General features: G+C 38.1%; 1 protein-coding gene across 2 annotated transcripts; it reads left to right on the top strand.

Annotated features, from left to right (window-relative positions):
- The first annotated feature begins 1,245 nt into the window (after positions 1–1,245).
- Positions 1,246–20,579, top strand: PSMD7 (proteasome 26S subunit, non-ATPase 7). Of its 2 annotated transcripts, XM_001367055.5 has the most exons (8): positions 1,246–1,527; positions 7,373–7,617; positions 14,527–14,618; positions 14,964–15,056; positions 16,035–16,132; positions 16,486–16,566; positions 17,649–17,740; positions 19,553–20,579. In XM_001367055.5, the coding sequence occupies exons 2-8, from the start codon at positions 7,544–7,546 to the stop codon at positions 19,995–19,997; spliced, it is 975 nt and encodes a 324-aa protein (XP_001367092.1). In that variant the 5' UTR covers positions 1,246–1,527; positions 7,373–7,543; the 3' UTR covers positions 19,998–20,579. The 2 variants fall into 2 exon arrangements, with proteins under 2 accessions (XP_001367092.1, XP_056667427.1); XM_056811449.1 differs by lacking the exons at positions 1,246–1,527; positions 7,373–7,617 and adding an exon at positions 7,686–7,967.
- Positions 20,580–21,701: the final 1,122 nt, after the last annotated feature.

Here is a 21,701-nt window from a genome sequence, read left to right as displayed (position 1 = left end):
TGGGGACCAGGAGGTCCCCAATTGTCATAACTAAAGAACACAATTCATCTTAGGAATCAATGAATTTAATAAATGAAAGTGATTCTAGCAATGATATACTCCAACATCCTACTCCATGTAGGAACCCTGATACATAGTCCTGCAATTATCACATAGCCTCTAATATTAGTAAGTGGCAGAATGGATACAGTGCTGAACTTGGAGTCAAAAAGACCTAAGTTCAAATCCCACTCCACATACTTATCAGCTCGGTAACCCTAGACAAATCATTTAACCTTTCAGCCACAATTTTCTTATCTGTGTAAAATGTTTCTAATAACACCTACCTCAGAGTTATTATGAGAACCAATTGAGATAATTTATGTAGAGCATTATATAAATATTAGCTATTACTATTATTTAAAAAAAGGAAAAACAACTATTAAACTCACTCAACATAGAATTTAAAAAATTGATACATATATAGTCTTTGTTCCCACAAAAAGCTTTAGATTCTTTAAAGCAGAGGTGAGGAACATGATTTATAGGAAGGTTTAATCTAGAAGCTGGTAATGAGAAAAAAAGAGATGATTGAGGAAAACCAGAGATTGATTCATCTTTTAGTTATCTCTCTCCTTTATTCCTCATACTGAGTAAATGAAAAATCCTATCAATTTACTACCTTTTGTAGTAGAAAAAAAGCCTACCTGTTTCAAAGGCTGTCATTCAGTGGCTTGAAGAGAGGCAGAATAGGCATCTCCAGCCTCTTTTCCCCCAACTCTTCTACAAAGCAGAGTTTCATTCCTGACAAGAGAGAAAACAGGAGGTTGAAACAAGTGGCCACTGTGCTCTCCTGAGAGAGAGTGGTAATAGTCTAGAAGTATATCTGCTCCCTTGAATAGTATTAGTCTAAGGGATATGACCTGGTTCAAGCTATCCTCTCACCACTATCATTTTGGAGGGGTAGAACACAAAGCTCTAAATCTAAGGCTTGACTCTTCCCCACTAAATAATACCAGTTCCATAATAAAACACACATAGTTAATGGAAAAGAACCTCATTTATTCAAATCATAGCAGAGCAGAAATGAAAGGAGGCATACATAGGAGAATATGGTGGTCCTTCATGTTCAAAAAGGACCAAAATGTCATCACTGCTGATGTCTTTTGACTGGCACATAATTGCGCTTAAGTGAGTCAGAGTTGCACAGAGTTGTTAGCTCACTCTCTTTTCCAGTCAGCAAAGTCCAGTGACAAAACAAAAGTCAGGATGACTGGAGATGGCTCAGGCTGCAGTGGATGACCTTGGCTTCATCACTGTCTGTCCAAGCTCTGAGTCCAAGCTCCACAGTGCCTGCTTATGCCACATTTTATGACCACTAGAACAAATTGTTCTCATCTGCTCCTCCTGCCCTTCACACCTGGGCCAGCCCTAACTCACCAAAGGGTTTGAAGCCTGTCAGTTATCCTCAACCTGGTTTGGTCAGCCAGCTGAGATGGTTTACTGGGCTGTGACTGCTGAACATACTACAGCTTCTTAGAGTCACAGGTAAGAATTGTGTGATAGGTGGGCATCAAAGGAGGAAAGCAGCCCTGAAAAGAGCTTGGCAAGCCCTCATACCAGAGGTACTAGTCTTTCCTGAACATGTTGTACACTCCAGGGCAGCTAGGTACTTCAGTAGATATAGCACTAGGCCTGGAGCCAGGAAGACATGAGTTCAAATCCGAACAGATAATTACTAGTCCTGTGACCTCAGCAAGTCACTTGACTATGTTTGCCTCAGTTTCCTCATCTGTAAAATGAGTTGGAGAAGAAAATGGCAAACTGTTCCAGTAGCTTTGCCAAGAAAACCCCAAATGGGATCATGAAGTCAGACACAACTGAAAAACAACTCAACAATAAAAATTGCCTATATATTTGCATAAGAAAGTATATACCAGACAATACAGAGTGATAAAATTCTTCCATTGGAAGTGAGATAACTCAGCTCAATCAAGAGAAGGTCCAGTTCTCACACAAGGGGAAATGCCTAAAAGCCTTTAGTGTAGCAAGGTGGAAGTAGAAAAATGATAGAGACTTGCCAGCCCTAATCATATCCTCCCAGAGACTTTTCCTTCAGAAATTTAGAGTGGGACTGGCCTCTTTCATCATCTCTCTCAAAGCTGGAGGTCAGAAGACTCAGATTGATGAATGTCCAAAGGGGACTAGCTCCGAAAAGTCTCAAAGGTGAATTGGCAGAGAACTGAAGCCCTCTCACTTCTCATCAACGCTACCCATGCCTTCACATAAGGCAGGGAATTAATCTCCTTTAATAAGAGTCCCATACCAATGGGCTTTGGGATAGGGATTACACTTTTAAATGTCTCTCAAATCAGTCTTTTTTCCATTACTACTCTTCTCATATAGTATAAGCTCTTGGTACCTTTCACATAGATCACTCTAGGATCCTTTTCTTCTTCACTCATCTTCCTAATTCCAGGGTCTACCACCTCCTCTCCAACACTTTTTGACTAACCTTCCGAAAATGCTTTGTAAAATGTCTATGCTATCATTCTACTCAAATTGTTATTGTTGTTGTTCAGTCATGTCTGACTGTTCATAACCTCATTTGAGGTTTTCCTGACAAAGGTATTGGGAACGGTTTGCCATCTCCTTCTCTAGCTCATTTTAAGCTCCAGCTAATAAGTACTAAGCTGAATTTGAACTCAGGTCTTCTTGACTCCAGTGAGGTATTCTTGACTTTATTCATTGTGACACCCAGCTGCCCAAAGTTCTATAATGGTTCTCTATTAGACAAGTCCAGCAACCCTGCCTGGGTACCATATTACTCTATCAACTCTACCTTATTCATTCACTGACTCCTATTGATGGCTCTCCTTGGCAGGTTTTGATTTTTCAGTGTAGATTTCTCTGCCAGCCTTCAAATGAAACTACCTCATTCTGGTACAAGGAAGACTGGTGGTTCAGTGGAGTAGATAGAGCACTGGGACTGGAGTCAAGAAGACCTGGACTTAGGCACTCACTAATTATATCCCTGAGCAAGTTACTTAGCTTCTTTTTGCTGAAGTTTCCTGAACTGTAAAATGGGGATAATGATAGCACCTGCCTCTAAGCCTTGTAAGGATCAAATGAGATATTTGTAAAGCATTTGATATGGTGCCTAGCACATAGTAGGCACTTAATAAATTGTTGTTTCCTTCCTACCACATCAAATATAAATTCTGCTTAGTTTCTACCATACTACCTAACCACATTATTTATCACAACTTCCCCCAAGTTCAACCTGTTCTAGATACTATTGTATTTTTTTAAACCCTTACTTTCCATGTTAGAATCAATACTGGGTATTGGTTCCAAAGCAGAAGAGTGTAAAGACTAGGCAATGGGAGTTAAGTTACTTGCCCAGGGTCACACAGCTAGGAAGTGTCTGGGACCACTTTTTAACATAGGACCTCCATCTCTAAGCCTGACTCTAAATTTGCTGAGCCACCTGGCTGCCCCCAATTGCATTTTTTGTTCAAAAAGTGTTTATTAAATATTTATGTGCAGGACAGCTAGAGATAAAAAAAATTTAAAAATATATTCTGTCCTCAGAGTTTTGAGTCTAACAGGAGGATAAAACATGCATTAAAACCAAAATGTGTTAGAATGTAATAAATACATAGGAGAGGTCAATCAAAAAAGTAGGAGAGAAGCCTAGAGAAAGGCGAGCTTGAAGAATAGAAAAATGAAAAGAGTAAAAATTTTAAAACTAATGAATAGGACTCTCCTTGGAGTGGAGGAAAGAAATAAGAGAATAATCTACATAACTACCTGAGAGAAAGAAGGGTAAGGAGAATTGTATAAATGGATAAAAGTAGGAGAGAGAAAGGAATTAACAAGCAAAACTCCAATAGGAAAGGGGTAACAAACAAGAGAAGATATGGGGTGGTGAGGAAATAGTGTCACTTTTTTTAAAATAAGGTAGGTTAACTTGAAAAGAAATCAATATAGGGATAGATGGAAGAAAATATGAACTTAATTCATAACTTTAAACATTAATAGTTTGAACAATCAATCAAAATGAAAAAGTAATAAATTGAATAAGAAAATAAAACCCTACAATCTGTTGCTTATAAGAAATACACTTAAAAAAAAGATGTAGGGGGCAGCTGGGTAGCTCAGTGGATTGAGAGCCAGGCCTAGAGATGGGAGGTCCTAGGTTCAAATCTGGCTTCAGACACTTCCCAGCTGTGTGACCCTGGGCAAGTCACTTAACCCCCATTGCCTAGCCCTTACCACTCTTCTGCCTTGGAGCCAATACACAGTATTGACTCCAAGATGGAAGATAAGGGTTTTAAAAAAAAGATGTATATACAAAACAAAACTGAGGAAATAGAAGATTTTACATACATGAGAAAGTAGGCATATAAGTCAATAAATAGTTACTGGTGTTTTCTCAATGACTTCTTTTCAGTATTAGTAAGGTCCCAAATTTTTTCCCCATAATTGTAGTATGGTCCCCTTCTTCATACATTACAAATTAATATTGCAATATCATCACAATTATCTTGCATACAGCACATATCACTTCCATATACATCTGTCCAATCTGGCTGCTTCTCCTACCTCTAGTGCCATTTCTACTACTATAAACTGTGAAGATTGGATTTGGCTCTCTCCTGATTGTAACAATGAAGATACTTAGCTCTTCCTTTATTGTGGAGATTAAATTGTAATCATCTATTTTTAGATTTTAATCCCCAAAGTGTAAACCCAGTATTTAAAGTAGATCTACCCATTTTAACCACAAAAAGATATGAACTAACTACAAAAAGATGTGAACTAACCACAAAAAGGTATGAACACCCATTTCACTCATTGAGTGAGAGGTCTGTGGCCCACGTGAGAAAGAGTGGGAGTCCTGGATAGGACACAGCATCTGCTGTGATTGATAGACATAAAATTTAGGGGAGGGAGACACAAGAGAAAAAGGTCTTTAAATAGTGGAAACAGAGACACAGAAGAGATTTCAGCCACTCAGACTTGGAGTGAAGACAGTCACTTGAGGAGAGACTGGAAGACAAACACTCAGACTTGGAGTAAAGACACTTGGCTATGGAACTGGACCCCTGGAGGAACTTGTGCAGGAGACCTCAGACTGCTTCCCTTTTAGATGGTCACCGTGGCGAGTATAAAAGCTGACTTCTTTCCTTGCCCTTTCTGGAGGTGTGAACCTCTGAGAAAGGCCCATCATCTTGAGACTCCTTTCCCCTGACTGGTGCCTTAGAATTTCTAACTAGTTCAGAGGAAACCGGAGCTCTAGTTTTCTCTCTCTCTCCCCTTTTTTCTCTTCCTTAATATCTTCCCTCTATTATAAAAATAAACTACCTTAAATTACATTTTAATTGAGTAATTCATTTTGGGATTTAGAAATTAAATCCCTGGTGATCACCAATTAAATATTCAGTCCAAACAAATTTAACAAAGCACATCCAAAGACAATGATATTAGAGTCCAAGTGGGATAATTCTAGTAACTGAGATGAAAATTTTATTATAAAAAATTGTGCAAAAACTAGCTTAGACAATACTGGAGGAGCTCAAAAAAGTAGTCATACTGTAGTAGAATTGCAAATTGATTGAACAAGTTTGTAAAGCAATTTGGAATTGTGCTTTTAAAAGAAAAGTAACTAATATGTCCATACCCTTTAATCCAGAGATCCCACTATTGGGCATATATATATATACTTCAAGTAAATTAACAATAAAAAGAAAGAATCCATATATATCAAAATATTAATAGCGCTCCTTTTTTTCACTTGCATACACCTTACACATTCATCCTAATTGTCAAAATTTGCCATTTCTACATTTACAGCATCTCTTTTATGTCCCATTCTCTCCATTCCCATTGCTATACCACTGTAGTTAAGACCTTCATCATTTATCTCCCAAACTACAACAAAAGATTTCAAACTAGTTTCCTTGCTTTCAAGACTCTCCTCACTTAAATCTATCTACTACTCAGCTGCAAAGTGATTTTCCTAAGACACAGGTCTCACCAAGACATTCCATCTACTCATTAAACTCCAATAGCTTCCTATGGACTCCAGGATCAAATATCAAGTCTTCTGTCTAGCATTTAAAGTCCTTCAAAACCTAATTGCCTCCTGCCTTTCCAGTCTTCTTACTTTTTGCTCCTCTCTGCATATTATAGAATCCAGATTGTTTCATCTCTTCTTTGGCACTGCCCTTTCACTTCCACCTCTTAAATCCTAAATTTGATCTCAGACACTTACTAGCTTTCTGACTTTGAGGCCCAGGGTTGTTGAGGGAATAAAATGAGACATTTGTAAAGCATTGAGTACAGTGCTTCACACATAATAGGTGCTATATAAATGTTAGAAATTATTATTATAAGTTCCTTGTACCAATGAAATAGTATACTAATTATCAAGGTGTATATTCATTTAAAATCTCAGTGTGCTTCACAAAATTTTTCTACCTTCTCATTCTATACAATTGATGTTGGCATATAAGTTATTTTCATGGTGGACTTTCTACAAATGCTTATAAAAACTTTATTATAAAATGATCAAATGTACCATGAAATATTTCTTGTTGCCTTTGGCCAAACAATAAAGTTGACTCTATCTCTTTTCTTTCCTTCTCCAAAAAGTACCTGGGAGCCATCCTTCCTTTATCTTCAACTTCCTTTTTTTTTTTAATTTATAGTGAAGTCAAGTTCGGTAGAATTCACTTCCTTTTGTAGTGTGTCTACCATCACTGAACAAGAACTTGACTTTTAGAGAAACAATAACTAATATTTATAGATGAACTAAAAATCATGAGGTTCTTAGCACTCTTTTCCCCCTTTCCAGTCATAGAACTTCCATCAGGCTAAGAGAAAGGGAAAAGCACAAGATTAAATTATGTTTTATATTTTGTTGTTGTTTTATGGGTTGTTATGGATAAAGAATTAATTGCCAAATGGCCAGATCATTAGTTACGATCCTCTCAATACTTAGCTAGGCTGATCATAGGAAAACAGATTGTTTGCTGCCAGAACTAACTTATACTCCACTAGAAGCCTTCATACCATAAACAACAATAAGACTTTATATCTCAAAGGAAGCTGCAGGAATTCTGGCCTTTAAAGGACTCTCCCAGCCTAAATGCAGGCTCTTGTTTAGAGAATCACGGCTTGATATGCCCGGGTCGAGAACAAGGGTGAAAGGACTCCAGCTCGGCCCCTCCAAGCCCACAAAACACAAAGAGCCCCGGGGATTGGCGGAATGGGGGGCCAGCATGGGCCTTTTCGGGGGCCAAGAAACTCTCTGGTTCTCGATTTCCCCCATCTGTCAAACTGGAATTTCTCAAGGCTCACTTTGCCCTAATCTTCGCCCCCTCAGCTTCCCCTAAGGTGGAGGCGCGCGGTGCAGGCCGGGAGCGGAAGCGGAAGTAGGAGGGCGTCTGCCTGACGCGACGGAAGGGGCCGAGTCGGAGCCGGGTGTTTGCAGCACCGAGGGGAGTCGCTGCGGCTTCCTACGTTCGGGGATAGACGAGCTTGGCGGGCGGGCGCGATGCCGGAGCTGGCGGTGCAGAAGGTCGTGGTTCACCCCCTCGTGCTCCTCAGTGTGGTGGATCACTTCAACCGGTGAGCGCGGCCCTGGCCAGCCGGCCTGTGGGCGGGCGGACAGGCGGACGGGAAGGGCAGAGGCCTAGGCTGACGGCAGTGACTGAGTCACGGGGCGGCTCAGCGAAGGGGAGGCCTTGGGAACTGCCGTGGAACCCCTTACCTCCTACTTAAATCGCCTCCTCTTGCCCGCAGCTTTCTGCCTTTCTCCAACACCCTCCTCCCCCAATCAAGCCCCTGCCCAGAGTGAGGGTTCAAATCCGGACTGCCAAACTTGCTGGCTGTATGACTCTGGGGCAGTCCTTCATTTATAGGGGCGCCCACGCTTGTAGCAGCCATCCCACAAGGTTATTGATACGCGCCAGTGTCACGTATGTAAATTCTGCATTATTTTTATACAGCTATAGATACGGACCCGAAGTAGGCCATTGCACGGAGTTATAGGCCTGGAGTTCAAATTCGTCCTCAGACCCTACCTAGCGGTAGGCCAGTCACGTCACCCCCATTTGCTTAAGTTTTCCCAACTGTAAAGTTGAGATAATAATGATTCCCCACCTCCCAGGGTTATGTGAGGATTGTGATAATTGAAAAGGGCTTTGTAAAACTACGTTCTGGGGAAATGTTATTGGTACCTATGTGGAGAGATATGTGATAATGCACATAATTATGCAAAATGCTTTGCAAGTGGAAGAGCACTATAAAAATAACTTATGATGCTGGACAGAAGGGGATTTTAAAGTTCATTTAAGCCAACTCATTTTCTGGATGGAGAAACTGGGGCAGAAAAAGTTTTCTCCAGTGTATGGAGTCAAAGACCTGAACTTCTGACTATTCAGAAGGAAATTTCTCTCAAAAAGTATGACATTTTTACATGAAAATTAACTATTTGCTTATAAATCAGGATAGTGGCATTGTTCTTTCTATTCCTTCATCAAGGTGTTAAACTCCAGGGTTTTCCCAAGAGGCTGGAAGTAGACTTGGAAGTATTCTTCTGCCTGCCTGTCATATCCCTTCCCCTGCTCTCAGCTTCAGTAAGGAAAACAAAGCCAAGGGTATTATCAAGTCAGCTTTCAATTATTATTCTCCTTTGTGCAGAGCACCATGCTAAGAACTAGGGCAGGTTCAAAGTTTAGTTAAAAACATCTGTCCCTACCTACATGGAGCTTATAGTCTGGTAGGGGGGATGACTCCATCAGGAAAAATAGCTGCTATATTCAGTATTAGTGGAAACTGAATGAGAGTGTTAAAAATGCTATGTGAGATCTAAAGAATTAAGGTATCTTTCTCCAACCAACTTTGCCTTTTGACAGCTATACTGAAAGTCAGCCCTGCACCAGCACCCTGTCAGAGCAATTTCCCTTTTGGAAAAGGATTGTACTAGACCAAAAAAAATTTTTTTCTACTTAGATTCAGCTTATTGACATTGTAAAATTCTGGTATCATGCAAGGTCTACAAAGTGATTAGTTTGTAAAAATGAGACCAATTTGGAGTTGGTGATAAATCAATTGTCATTTTATCTTTAATCAATTGTCACTATTTTAGAGGCGGAGAAATATTCAGCAAAGTAATCCTGCTGGCTTTTGGGGGGATTTGCATTCTTCCAGCTCCTGCTTATGTTTGGACTGATTAGGCTATTCTACTTAAGCTAGTTTTTAAATTTTCAGATAGAAATATCCATTGGACATGCTTTCTCTGAACCTTAAATTCACATTGTTCCAAGAAGGAACTGCTTCTGTTTGAACTTGGCTTTATATAATGAGTTCAACCTAAAAATCAAAATCAAACACACAAACAAAACAAACCTATGTGGTGAGTGAAGAATACCACTTAGGATGTAATATATATGTTTTTTAGGCTACTGATCTTTGCTTTATTTTTCTCATGTATTAAAAACTACTCCAGCGGCATTCTTCCATTTTTTGTGTTTGTGTGAAAAAGCATCATTATTGTTTATTTTAAGAGTTGATTTATATGGAGCATGATATGTGCTCATTTCAGCAGGTGTGGAAAGTCAACTTTAATAAAGTTTTGTCTAAGATGAATAAACAAATCAGTAAGATTTTATAGTCAAAAGTCCTAGAATTTGGTTTATCCTATATTTCTCTGGTTTGTTCTGGCATAGAATGAATATCAGTAGTAATTTATTAAAAGAAAAATTAGATTACATTGAAAAACAGTATGGCCACTGGAGTTTGTCAGTGGTCTTTGATAGTGATGGAAAGCACAGGAGGTGTCAAGAGGGTTCAGACCCTGAGCAGTTTACTTAACTTCTCTTAATAATGACATCTGTATCTAATTCACAGGTTGACTTTAAAATCAAATGAGATAATATATGCAAAGTGATTTGTAACCATAAAACTAATGTAAAACAACATCAGCTGCTATGATTGCCAGCAAATCACTTTACCCATGTACCTCAAGATTCCTATCTGTAAAATGAGCTTGCCACCACTGATTCCCATTTCCCAGGAAATTTTTGATACAAATTGAATGCTAACTTAAGAATAAAAATTTTTGGAACACATTTGGAAAGCATATACTAGAAATTTCAAATGATGATGGGAATATATAAGTTCATCATTTTCCCATTTCCTGTTCAAATAGGGTCACCAGATTATCTCTGGCAATTAATTGCATGCTTCACTAGCACAGAAGCTAAATGGCAAACCTATATAGGACCTAGTATGTACTAGGCACTATTCAGCATTTTTACAGTTACCTTATTTGGTCATCACAACAATCCAGAGAAGCATGTGCTTTTATGATCCCCATTTTACATATGAAGAAACAGATGCAGATGGAGGTGAAATTAGTTGCCTAGGGTCACAGAACCTAGTCATGTTCTGAGCACAAATTTGATATCAGGCCTTCCCAACTCCAGAACCAACTTTCTTAACCATTGTGCCACCTAACCATCCCTAATTTTTTAATATAAATATTCAAATCACGGATTCTTAACTTCAGGTCCATTAACTTAGAATAGAAAAAAATTATATCTTTATTTTCACTAAACCCTCTTAACTGAAATTTAGCATTTTCTTCAATTATAAATGTGGGCAACATTCAGACAAAGGTTTACCAAACTGCCAAAGGCATCCATGGCACAAAAAAGTTGTGTACTCCATGGTTTAAATGTTCTTGAATTCATTCCATAACTGCCAAGTATGGCACTTGGTAGATACCAGGTACATAGTACTATTAACTCCAGCCAGCCTTATGGAAAATGAGCTTCTCCTAGAGAGTGTAGCTGTATTAGGATTCTCTTAGCATCAATGAAACCCAGAAAGAAATATGCAGAAAAGAGTAACTTTCTTTCATAGTAACATTTATTCAGCTTGAAAAGATTTGGGGCTAGGATAAAATTGACACCTGGAACTTCAAATTATTCTCACCATTATTGATATTATATTTTAGTTATTCTAGAAAAGTGACTAAACTCAGTACCTTCTGACCCAGAAAAACCATTTGTAGGCTTACATCCCAAGGAAGTCAGAAGCAAGTATAGGTCTTGTATATGCCAAAATATTTATGGCAGTTTTTATAGTAGCAGAAAAAACTAGAAACAAAATAAGTGCCCATAATTTGAAGAATGGTTGAATAAACCATGGAATATAAATATAATAAGCTATAATTGTGCGGGAAGAGTGGTGAATATGAGTAATTCAGAAAACTATAGGAATAGGATTCTAGATTTAGAGTTAGACAGAATCTTAGAGGCCAGTATGTCCAACCCCTTCATTTTACAGATGAGGAAACTGAGAAACAAAAAGATTTAAGTGGTTTGCCCAGGATTCTATTATAGTAAACATTTGAGGCAGAATTTAACTTGGAGTTTCTTGATATTTACAGATGGGTGCAGATTGAAATAAGCAAAATCAAAGAACAGTGTTGTAAATGAGAAGAGTACTAAAAAGAAGCCACATTGAATCATTAGGAAACCAGTAATGAGCTCCCAAAACTGAATTAAATATATTTCTTTCTTCTCATCAGGGAGAGGCAAGAGACCTCTAGGGCATAACATCATATGCATTTGTTAGACATGATTAGGTTTTGGTGGGAAGAGGTATTTCCAGAAGTAACACTAAAAACAAAAGGCAATAAGGCCTTATGAGTGGGGGGAAAAATTAGAAAATGGAGAACACAGAGCTTGAAGAACTTGGGGAAAAAATACTAAGTATAGTAACTTTTAAATACATTTTCCAAATTCTGGTCAAGTCACATTCGAAAACCTTATAGTTAAAAAGCAGACCTATTTACCAAATTTAATTTTTTTTTCTCCATTAACAACTATTAAGCCACCACATTTGGACTGTAACCTCATGGTTTCGGTATTAAGTGAGGCATAAAACTGACTCAATAAAGATGCTGAATAAATGATGCAAAACACTGTATAGACGTAGAGGGTGCCCACCATAGAGTCCTAGTGGAAGAGGGATTGGATTCTCAATAGATGATGTGATCAAGTTCTTCCAAATGCCCTTGTTTGCCAATACAAGTCTCAGAGCATTGATATCCTCCTGAAGGAGATCAATACTCATTCAAAAGCATTTAACCTTAACTTGCTATAGCAGAAAAATCAAGGGGTTAAAGAATGCTATGCCTGTGGTTCAAACTGATGCTCAATTAGAGACTCAACTTTCATAGTTAGTCTATCAGTATGTTTATATTGCAGATGGTTAGTGAACTGGGCCATAATTGAATAGCAGGAAGAGCATAGGCTGTCTTGCATTTTGGAAATTTTGTTGTGTTTTTAAACAACCCTGAATTTTTCCCTAAAACAAAAATCCCTCTTTTTAAATACCAATATTCTTCCCGTGCTGCAACATGACTTCCAGATCATGAAGTGCCACAGTCTCCATAGAATTAAAATTGAGTCACCCACATAGCAATGGATAGATGTGAACAACAGGTATGAATCAGTTGTAGCATATTACCAAGAAAGAATTGTACAACAAAAAATATGTAAAAGACCTCAAAGAGATTATATGCAGGGGGGGAGAGGGTGAGAAGTGGGCCAATTAAATTGTGAGAGTGAGGAGTAAAGCCAATATGCCTCCATTCATGCCCATATAATGTCAAAGTCTGGAGCAAGAGTTCTTAATTTGGGATCCATGAATAGATTGGATGGGGGGGGGGGGGGTGCAGGGAGTAGATGGGGAAATAATTTTATCTTTATTTTTATTAATCTAAGGTTTCCTGAAGGCAACAAACTGTCGAAATATTTGACTTCATTAGACTTCCAAAGGGATTTATGACACAAAAATTCAGGATCCATAATTTCAAGAAAGACCTCCTGGGTTCAAACCTGGGCTCAAACATTTCCCAGCTGTGTGACCCTGGCCAAGTCACTTAACCCTCATTGCCTAGCCCTTACCACTCTTCTGCCTTGAAACCAATACACAGTATTGCTTTTAAGATGGAAGGTAAGGCTTTAAAAAAGTTGTTTGTTTTTTTTAATTTTTATTTTAAATAAAAGAAAGACCTCCATTACATTGTATAAACCTTTCAAGAATTTATAAAAAGACATAACCAAGAGTTGCACAGGTTGCATGGTGTGTAGATATAAAAAGGCCCTCTTTAAAGACCACAGATCCTTAGAATACCAATATTCCTGAATTCAGTGATGGCTACTGAATCCACAAATTTTTCAATGATGCATCAGTATCAGATTCTAGTTGACTTGAAGATTTTCTAATAGCAAATGGTTGTTTTTGTTTTGTTTTTTTAAACCCTTACCTTCTGCCTTAGAGTCAATACTATGTATTGGTTTCAAGGCAGAAGAGTGATATGGATTAGGCAGTGAAGGTTAAGTGACTTGTCCAGGGTCACACAGCTAGGAAGTATCTGAGGCCAGATTTGAACCAGGGACCTCCTGTCTCTAGACCTAGTTCTCAATCCACAGAACTACCCAGCTGCCAGCAAATGTTTAAAAAAAAAAAACTGAAAATATTTCTATTGCCTTTTACTTTATAACAACCGTCAAATAGAATGAGCTATAGATATATATGTATATAAATATATGTGTAATCAATATTTTCTTTTTTTGTTTGTTTTTCTTGACCTTTGGGTTTTTTTTAATATTACCATAATTTGCCCCAGTAACCCTCCCTCTCTCAAAGAGTACCCCCTCCATATCAATAATAATTTTTAATTTAATTTAAAGAAGTAATATTTTTAAACATGAAAAGAATAAAAGAAGGTAGAATCAGCATATCTGATTAGTATATCCTCAAAAAGATGTCAGTGTACCACACTTGCTCATGAACTTCCTTTCTCTAGAAAAGGAGGAGGGGGGGGCCTTCTCACATCTCTTTGAATGAATGCTTTTATAATTTTGCAACATTCACTTTTGCAGGGATGGGGGAAAGGAGGATAGTTCAATTTGCATTGGTGCAGTCATTGTGTAGTCATTGTGGATATTGTTCTGGGCTCTTCACTATCATTTTATGAAGATCTCATATTAATTAGGCTTCTCTGTGTTCATCATATATGTCATTTCTTAAAGCATAGTAATGTTACATTACATTCAGGCTCCAAAATTTGTTTGGCTATTAATCAGTCATTAGGTTTTGTTCCAATGCCTTACTATCACTTTAGAAAGTACTGCTATAAATATTTTGGTATATATGAGAACTTTCTTCTTACTAATGGCCTCCTTGGGCTATAAGCCTAGTTGTCGTATATGGGCATTTTAGTTACTTCATAGGCTTAATTCCAGATTGGTTGTACTGATTTATAGCTCTACCAACAATGCACTATTTTCCTACATTCCTCCAACATTTACTACACTTGTCTTTTGTCATCTCTGCCATTTGCAGGGTTGTTATTTTGTGATAAGTATTTTCTGTGGAATACTGAATATTCCCTTCTGGGTTCATATTTTTGTGTATGTTTATCCAAATTGAGTATCTTCTGTTTTACTCTTTCAGAATAGGAAAAGTTGGAAATCAAAAACGTGTTGTTGGTGTGCTCTTAGGGTCATGGCAGAAAAAAGTACTTGATGTATCCAACAGTTTTGCAGGTAAGAAATAATGTTACATCTTTCTGGCCAAAAGTAAGACTTGTCATCAGTCTACCTTTGAAGTTTTGTAGTTTTTTTGTTAACCATTTCTGAAACATTCCACCTACTTAACTAGTTTAGCTAAAACTAAAAGTTATCCACACAAATAAACATTATTATTCATTTTAACTGACTTATATGAATTGATTCCAGAACAAGCTATATAAATTCAGATTTTTATCTTTACTGATCCTCATCTCAGTATAAATTATTAGCTGATAAAGTTAAGGACCATTTGTTTTTTATATATTTCTATGCTTTTCATTAACCAACATAATAAACTACTACTGTTTATTCTCTTTTTAGTCCCTTTTGATGAAGATGACAAAGATGACTCAGTCTGGTTTCTTGATCATGACTATTTGGAAAATATGTATGGAATGTTTAAGAAGGTCAATGGTATGTATTCTGTTAGAGGGAGTTGTAATATTTTATGATTATGAATAAAAAGCTAACTGTATAAAGTCTGAAATAGTACCTAATCCCATCCCTTAATTTTACAGATTAAAAAATTAGACTTGGAGAGGTTAAATGAATTACCTATGATCACATTTTAAAAGGGGCAATGCCAGGACCAGAAACCACAACATTTCATTTTTTAACCCTTTCTTTTAGAATCACTAGGACATGTGTCTGAGACCAGTTTTGAACCCAGATCATCCCAACTCCAAGCCTGGTACTCTGTCCACTGCCCCTCTTCAGAAACCAAGATCCTAATTCAGTATTCTTTCCATTGTGCTATATTATGCTACTGCTCTAAGACCAGAGATGTTTTTTCAGAAAAATTATTTTGACAGCAAACAAAATATATTCCTTCAGATCCTTATATATCCTACATTTTAAAATTACCTTAAATTCTCTAGTTTTTCTGTTTTTGCACCATTTCAGATTAGATTCTTAGCATCTAGAGAAAGCACAAACTGCATAGTCTTTTATTGGAGAAGTTAAATAAAATGAACTTAAGTATATCTTTAAAGTTCCTGTTTTTTTAGAAATAAACAAAAATGTTGCCAATTTTATATTATAGAAACTAAGAATTCTATGTATTCAGGCATAGTGATGAGGGTATGTATTAATAATATAGATTGCAGACATTTAAATTCTCTGTGGAAATTTAAAATTTGCCTTTTTGCCCTGTTTATTTCCCACATTACTCACTCCAGAGAAGGTGTTTAATAATTACTTGTTGACATTTCATTCCCTTTCCCCTCTTGGTAGAGAATAGAGATCAAGTGTTCCATGCTCCATCAGACTTCATTTGGTTAGAACTTCAGAAAACAGAACATAAATCTTTCCAAACAATTTGGATTTAATATCTTAATGAGTGACCTTTTCAAAATTATACTTATTAGAATTAATTTTTTTTTCCTTTCCCAGCCAGAGAAAGAATAGTTGGGTGGTACCATACAGGCCCAAAACTACACAAGAATGACATTGCTATCAATGAGCTCATGAAGAGATACTGTCCTAACTCAGTAAGTACTCTCCAAATAATAACTATTGAAGCCTGCCCCTTTGTTACTTATACTGCCAACAAGCTCAAATTGGGAGATTCAGAGAAAGGACTAATATTGAATTAGAGTAAATTTTTTAAGGTCAAAAAGAAGTGATTCCATATATCATGATAAATAACTTATTCCTTCCTTGAATTGAGAACATTTAGCTGGTTCTGCAGGGTGGACTTAAATGAAAGATTTGGTTCATTGCTTATAAATAACCCTTATACGTTACAACTTGGAGACCTGTTTCTTGAAGAAACTAAAACTGTCCTGTGCATTCTTTTCCCTTCCATGCATGAAATGGTTTGCTAAAATGTTTTCTCCTCCAGGTACTGGTAATTATTGATGTGAAACCAAAGGACCTGGGGCTGCCCACAGAAGCATATATTTCAGTTGAAGAAGTTCATGATGTGAGTCATTATTTCAGCATTTTTTGGTTTTTAAAAAACTGCTTTTTTTTTAAAAAAATATTTCCATTTGCTCCGAGAGGAAACAGCTTTGGTTCTGTTTGGCACTTGTGTTTTCAAGACAAAAACCTCTATCATATTGCAAAAAAGCAAAAAGACTTCATTAGTTCCTGTTCACACTTTAATTTTTTTTAATGCTCTTTCTTTATGTCTTAATTCTTGAATAGTAGAATGTTAGACTTGGAAAGCACATTAAAGTTCTAGTTGATCACCTCCTTTTTATAGAAAAGGAAACAGAAGCCTAGAGAGTTAAGTGAAACGTTAGTAACTAAACTGGATCCAGGTCCTAAGGAGTTCCTAGTCCTTGCCTTCCAGCCTGAGCCGGGCACCTTTTGTGGTTTTGGTATCAGGAGATATTTTCAAATGATAGAGTTGTCCATCCATTTAAACCATCAGGCCTCTGGTTGGCTGGCTGGTAGGACACCCAGAGGAAATATTCAACATGTGCCTTGACCCAGCTTGTTGCCCGGAGCGCCTCAGCTATAGTTGGGGCAGAGTATTGCTGCAGATCTGACCCTTGGTTTGACAGGAGCCCCTGACCTCTGTAGATCTCCTCATTACAGCCACGGGAGTGATGCAGGGAGCGAGAGGGAGCGAGCCAGAGCCAGCGGTTTCACTTTATTTTCAAGACCTTTTGGTAAACTATTATGCAGCACTGCTTATGAAAGTATTTAAAGTTGCTTCCAAGAAAAGTTAAATTTAAATTATTTCAACTCTGTTAGTGTTCAGTCATATAAACAGTATTTGGGAATGGGATACATGTATGAGCAGCTAGGAAAGAGATAGCTACAGATTTGCTCGAGTGTTTGTATGAATTTGTTCCCTGAGCAGCATGGACACATCCTCAGCTAATGTAGATTGTAGACCATCCACTTCCTTTTCTGGTGTGATTCTTACCCTTATCTTTTGTGTCTGTTCTCAGTAGAGTATCCATCCCTCCAGTGTCTTGGTACATTTCCTCTGGTTTGTGTATTAAATTTTCATGAATTTGTAGAGGAATGACAGTTAGGCCTTTTCTCTTCCAGGATGGAACTCCAACCTCCAAGACATTTGAACATGTGACCAGTGAAATCGGAGCAGAGGAAGCAGAAGAGGTTGGAGTAGAACATCTACTTCGGTGAGACCTTGTCCTTAGTGAAATGGCTTTTTTAAATAGTGGCCACTACAGGGTAGAACAAGGCAAAAATTGCCATAAAATCACAGACCGGATGTTGAAAAGGAGGTGGTATGGGACCCGTGCTTTCCAGAGGAGAAACTGAGTCTCAGGGGTGAGGGGATTTGCTCAAGATCAGAAAACAAGATCTGAACTCCATCCCCTTTCCACTAATTCCCCTGCCTCCTACAGTTTGCCTAAAACAGTGTAGCCATGTTTCTATAGACACTCTTTATATTCTAGAAGTCATTTATTTATTTTACATCCTAGTGAATGTGATTCTTGTATCACAAGTTAAGACTCCTTTCACTTGTGATTCTATTACCTAATTCAGCTTCAGCATCCCATTGATGTAGCGCTTTGTGGAATTGGGATATCTGAGGTACTGAGCTTGACTTGCCTATGGTCAGATAACAGTTCACTTTTACATATGATATTTTTAACTTTGTGAAACACCTTCTTTACAGCAGCACTTTGAAGTGGGTGGTACACATATTAGGACCCAAGGGTTTCGGGCTGAAAGGGGCCTTAGAAATAAACGATCTATTTGAATCTTATTTTATGAATAGAGAAACTGAGATTCAGGGAAGTTGACCAGCTTTTACACATGGTAAGAGGCAGAACCAGAGCTCAAAGCCAAACCCTTTGCCTTCAGCTCCAGTACTCTTCTCCCATGCCATTCTATGTGACGTGGCTTCCAAATGTCCAGGACCAGGGATGTAGTCATTAAGGTTTTTTAAAAGTCAGTAATGATTATCCTGCTAAAAATAACCCTTTTCCAGTGGGGTAGTTGAAGGGTCTGTGAGTTCATGAGTTGAGAGCTCCCTCCACTGTTCCATCCCAGCTTTTCTACTGTTTGACAGAACCCTCTGGCCAAGCTGATGAGGAGCTTCTCCACCCTGAGCTACCTGAATAGTTGTAGTTGATTTCAGCTTTTTCTTTTTAAAAAAGAAATATTTTTGTTAGTAAAAAATTTCTATTGATGTCCTTTGTTTTCATATTGTCTAGATTTCCTTCCTCTTCCCAAAAACCCATCTCTTTTTTTTTTTTAATATATTTTATTTGATCATTTCCAAGCATTATTCGTTAAAGACATAGATCATTTTCTTTTCCTCCCCCCCCCCCCACCCCCCATAGCCGACGCGTAAGTCCACTGGGCATTAGATGTTTTCTTGATTTGAACCCATTGCTTTGTTGATAGTATTTGCATTAGAGTGTTCATTTAGAGTCTCTCCTCTGTCATGTCCCCTCAACCTCTGTATTCAGGCAGTTGCTTTTTCTCGGTGTTTCCACTCCCATAGTTTATCCTTTGCTTATGAATGGTGTTTTTTTCTCCTGGGTCCCTGCAAGTTGTTCAGGGACATTACACCACCACCAATGGAGAAGTCCATTATGTTCGATGATACCACAGTGTGTTTGTCTCTGTGTACAATGTTCTCCTGAAAACCCATCTCTTTTTACAAAGAATTTTTCTTTTCTTTTGTGCCTTGAATTCCTTTAGGAAGACAACTTTCTCTCTTTAAAACGATGGATCATATGATCTTTGCATTCACTTCCAGGCCAAAATCTATGATCCTACAGACTCATCAATATTAAACATAAGTCTGTAACAGTTAATATACCTCCTTGAATCTTTAACTTACCTAATAATTTAAACACAAGATTCTTTGTTTTGCTTCCATTCTCTGACAAAGCTGGATGTTTTCCTAAAAATGGAGCCTGTAGAGGAGCATGATTGTCTAATATATTTTCCCATCTTGTTCTGGGCCATTGCAGAGACATCAAAGACACCACAGTTGGCACCCTTTCTCAGCGTATCACGAATCAGGTCCATGGCTTAAAGGGACTGAACTCCAAGCTTCTGGACATCAGGGGCTACCTGGAGAAAGTAGCAATGGGCAAGTTGCCCATCAACCACCAAATAATCTACCAGCTACAGGATGTCTTCAATTTGTTGCCTGATGTCAACCTGCAAGAATTTGTCAAGGCATTTTACCTGAAGACCAATGACCAAATGGTGGTGGTATACCTGGCCTCACTGATCCGTTCAGTAGTTGCCTTGCACAACCTCATCAACAACAAGATTGCCAACAGGGATGCAGAGAAGAAAGAGGGGCAGGAGAAGGAGGAGAGCAAAAAGGAAAGGAAAGATGACAAGGAGAAAGATAAGGATAAAGAAAAAGGAGATGCTAAGAAGGAAGAGAAAAAGGAGAAAAAATAAAACTTGGTTGTGTGTTTTGGAAAATTAAAATATTACAGGCTAAATGAGTATGCTGCTAGAGGGTTCTTTTCACTTTGAAGTGCTTGTTATAACATTGTTTTGATAGTTCTCTGCCTTAGCCCAGAAAGAGAAGTCCCTTGCTGTAGGATCATTCAAGTAAGTAGGAAGGTGAAGGGGATTGAGTTCACCTAAAGTGGCAGCCACAACACAGACATGTGTATTGGGGTTTTGTGGTCCAGCTCTTAAGCATTGGTTGGAAAATGAGGGAGGAGCAAAAATTTAGTGTAGCTTTATTTTTCCCCAGTAAAACCATGTTTTAGAAACTTAATACCTGCCCTTTTCTTATCCTTAAGACTATTTGGGTCTGTCCACAGCTGGGTGAAAACTGCCAGACTGCATAAATGCATGCACACTGCCTTTACCTGCCTGCATTCCGTCCTTCCTCCTAAACTCTTTGTGGAGGATCCCACACCAAGGGACTTGGATTTCTGAGCCTAGATTGCCTCAGCGGTCTCTGAATTTTGAGATTCAGCTTCATATTGTTTACCTTCAAAGAAATAATTAAATGGTTTGGTTTGTAAATTTGTGTTCTAGTCATTTTTGACTGAAGCTGGTGATCTGTGGGTCTAGAGTGAGTGTAGATGATGAGACGACTCAGTTGAAGCTGTTAAAAGCAGGAGACTGAAACTCCTTTAGAGAAATCATTACATGTGACCCTTGAAAGATGTGGATCTCAACCTATTAAATGCCTGAGCTAAGGAGGCAGCTTAGTGTAGTGAAGATAACACTAAACCAGGAGTTTGGAGACATGGTTCCTAGTCCCAGCTGTGCTCCCAACTTTACCTGACAAGAGGCTGTCACCTTTGTAAGACCCATGTCAGCATTGGTAAGATGGAGGACCAAGGATTTCTTAAGGCCTTTTAGCTCAAGAAAATCAATTCCAAGTTACCTCGTGAAGGAAAAAGCCGAAAAATGAGTTTTTGCCTAAAGTCTATAACCATAATTCTCAGTGTCATTAACAAGATTCACACCCCATATACAAACCTGGATAAGCAATTTCTAGCAACTTCCTTAATCTTATTAGCACTGAACCAGTGGTAATCTATGCTGTCTGCTTCTTGGGCAATTAGGTGGCAGCCTAGTCAATACTAGGGTCCCTTCCAACTCAACGTTCCATCGTTCTTTGAAAAAAGTTATTGGTACAATGTAAAGATTAAAATTTAGGAATGTGGGGAGACTGAGGCAGGTAGGAATTAGTTTCTGCAAGGAGTATTATATTTTTTTAGAGGTTTATTAAAGTTAAGGATTAAAGAAAATACAGGATAAGGAAAACGTGCCTAGGCCAGAGGCCTAGACAAGACCTCACCTACATTATGGAAAGAGCCACGTCTGCTCCAAAATGGAAGTCCAAAAAAAAGACCAAAAGCCTTTGCCATCAGCTTAAATCCTTCCTCGATCTCGGCCCACCTCAGAATTGTGTGAGATTACAAAGCATTCTGGGGAAGTGGAGCAAGGGCTTGTGGGGATTGAAGTCCAGAGTTCAAATCTCAACTTTACAACAATTGAGTTACTGTAATACCTGGCTGTATCAGTCACCCCATTTCATGGGAAAGGATGATTTCTAATTCCAAGAAATTGGTCACCAGAGCTTCCCAAAAAGCAGTTGAAATACCTTCATAAAAGAGGCCAATCACCAGTGCCTAC

Source organism: Monodelphis domestica, chromosome 1, assembly GCF_027887165.1.
Source record: "Monodelphis domestica isolate mMonDom1 chromosome 1, mMonDom1.pri, whole genome shotgun sequence".
Taxonomy (NCBI): Eukaryota; Metazoa; Chordata; class Mammalia; order Didelphimorphia; family Didelphidae; genus Monodelphis; species Monodelphis domestica.
This window is presented reverse-complemented; position numbering and strand designations above follow the sequence as displayed.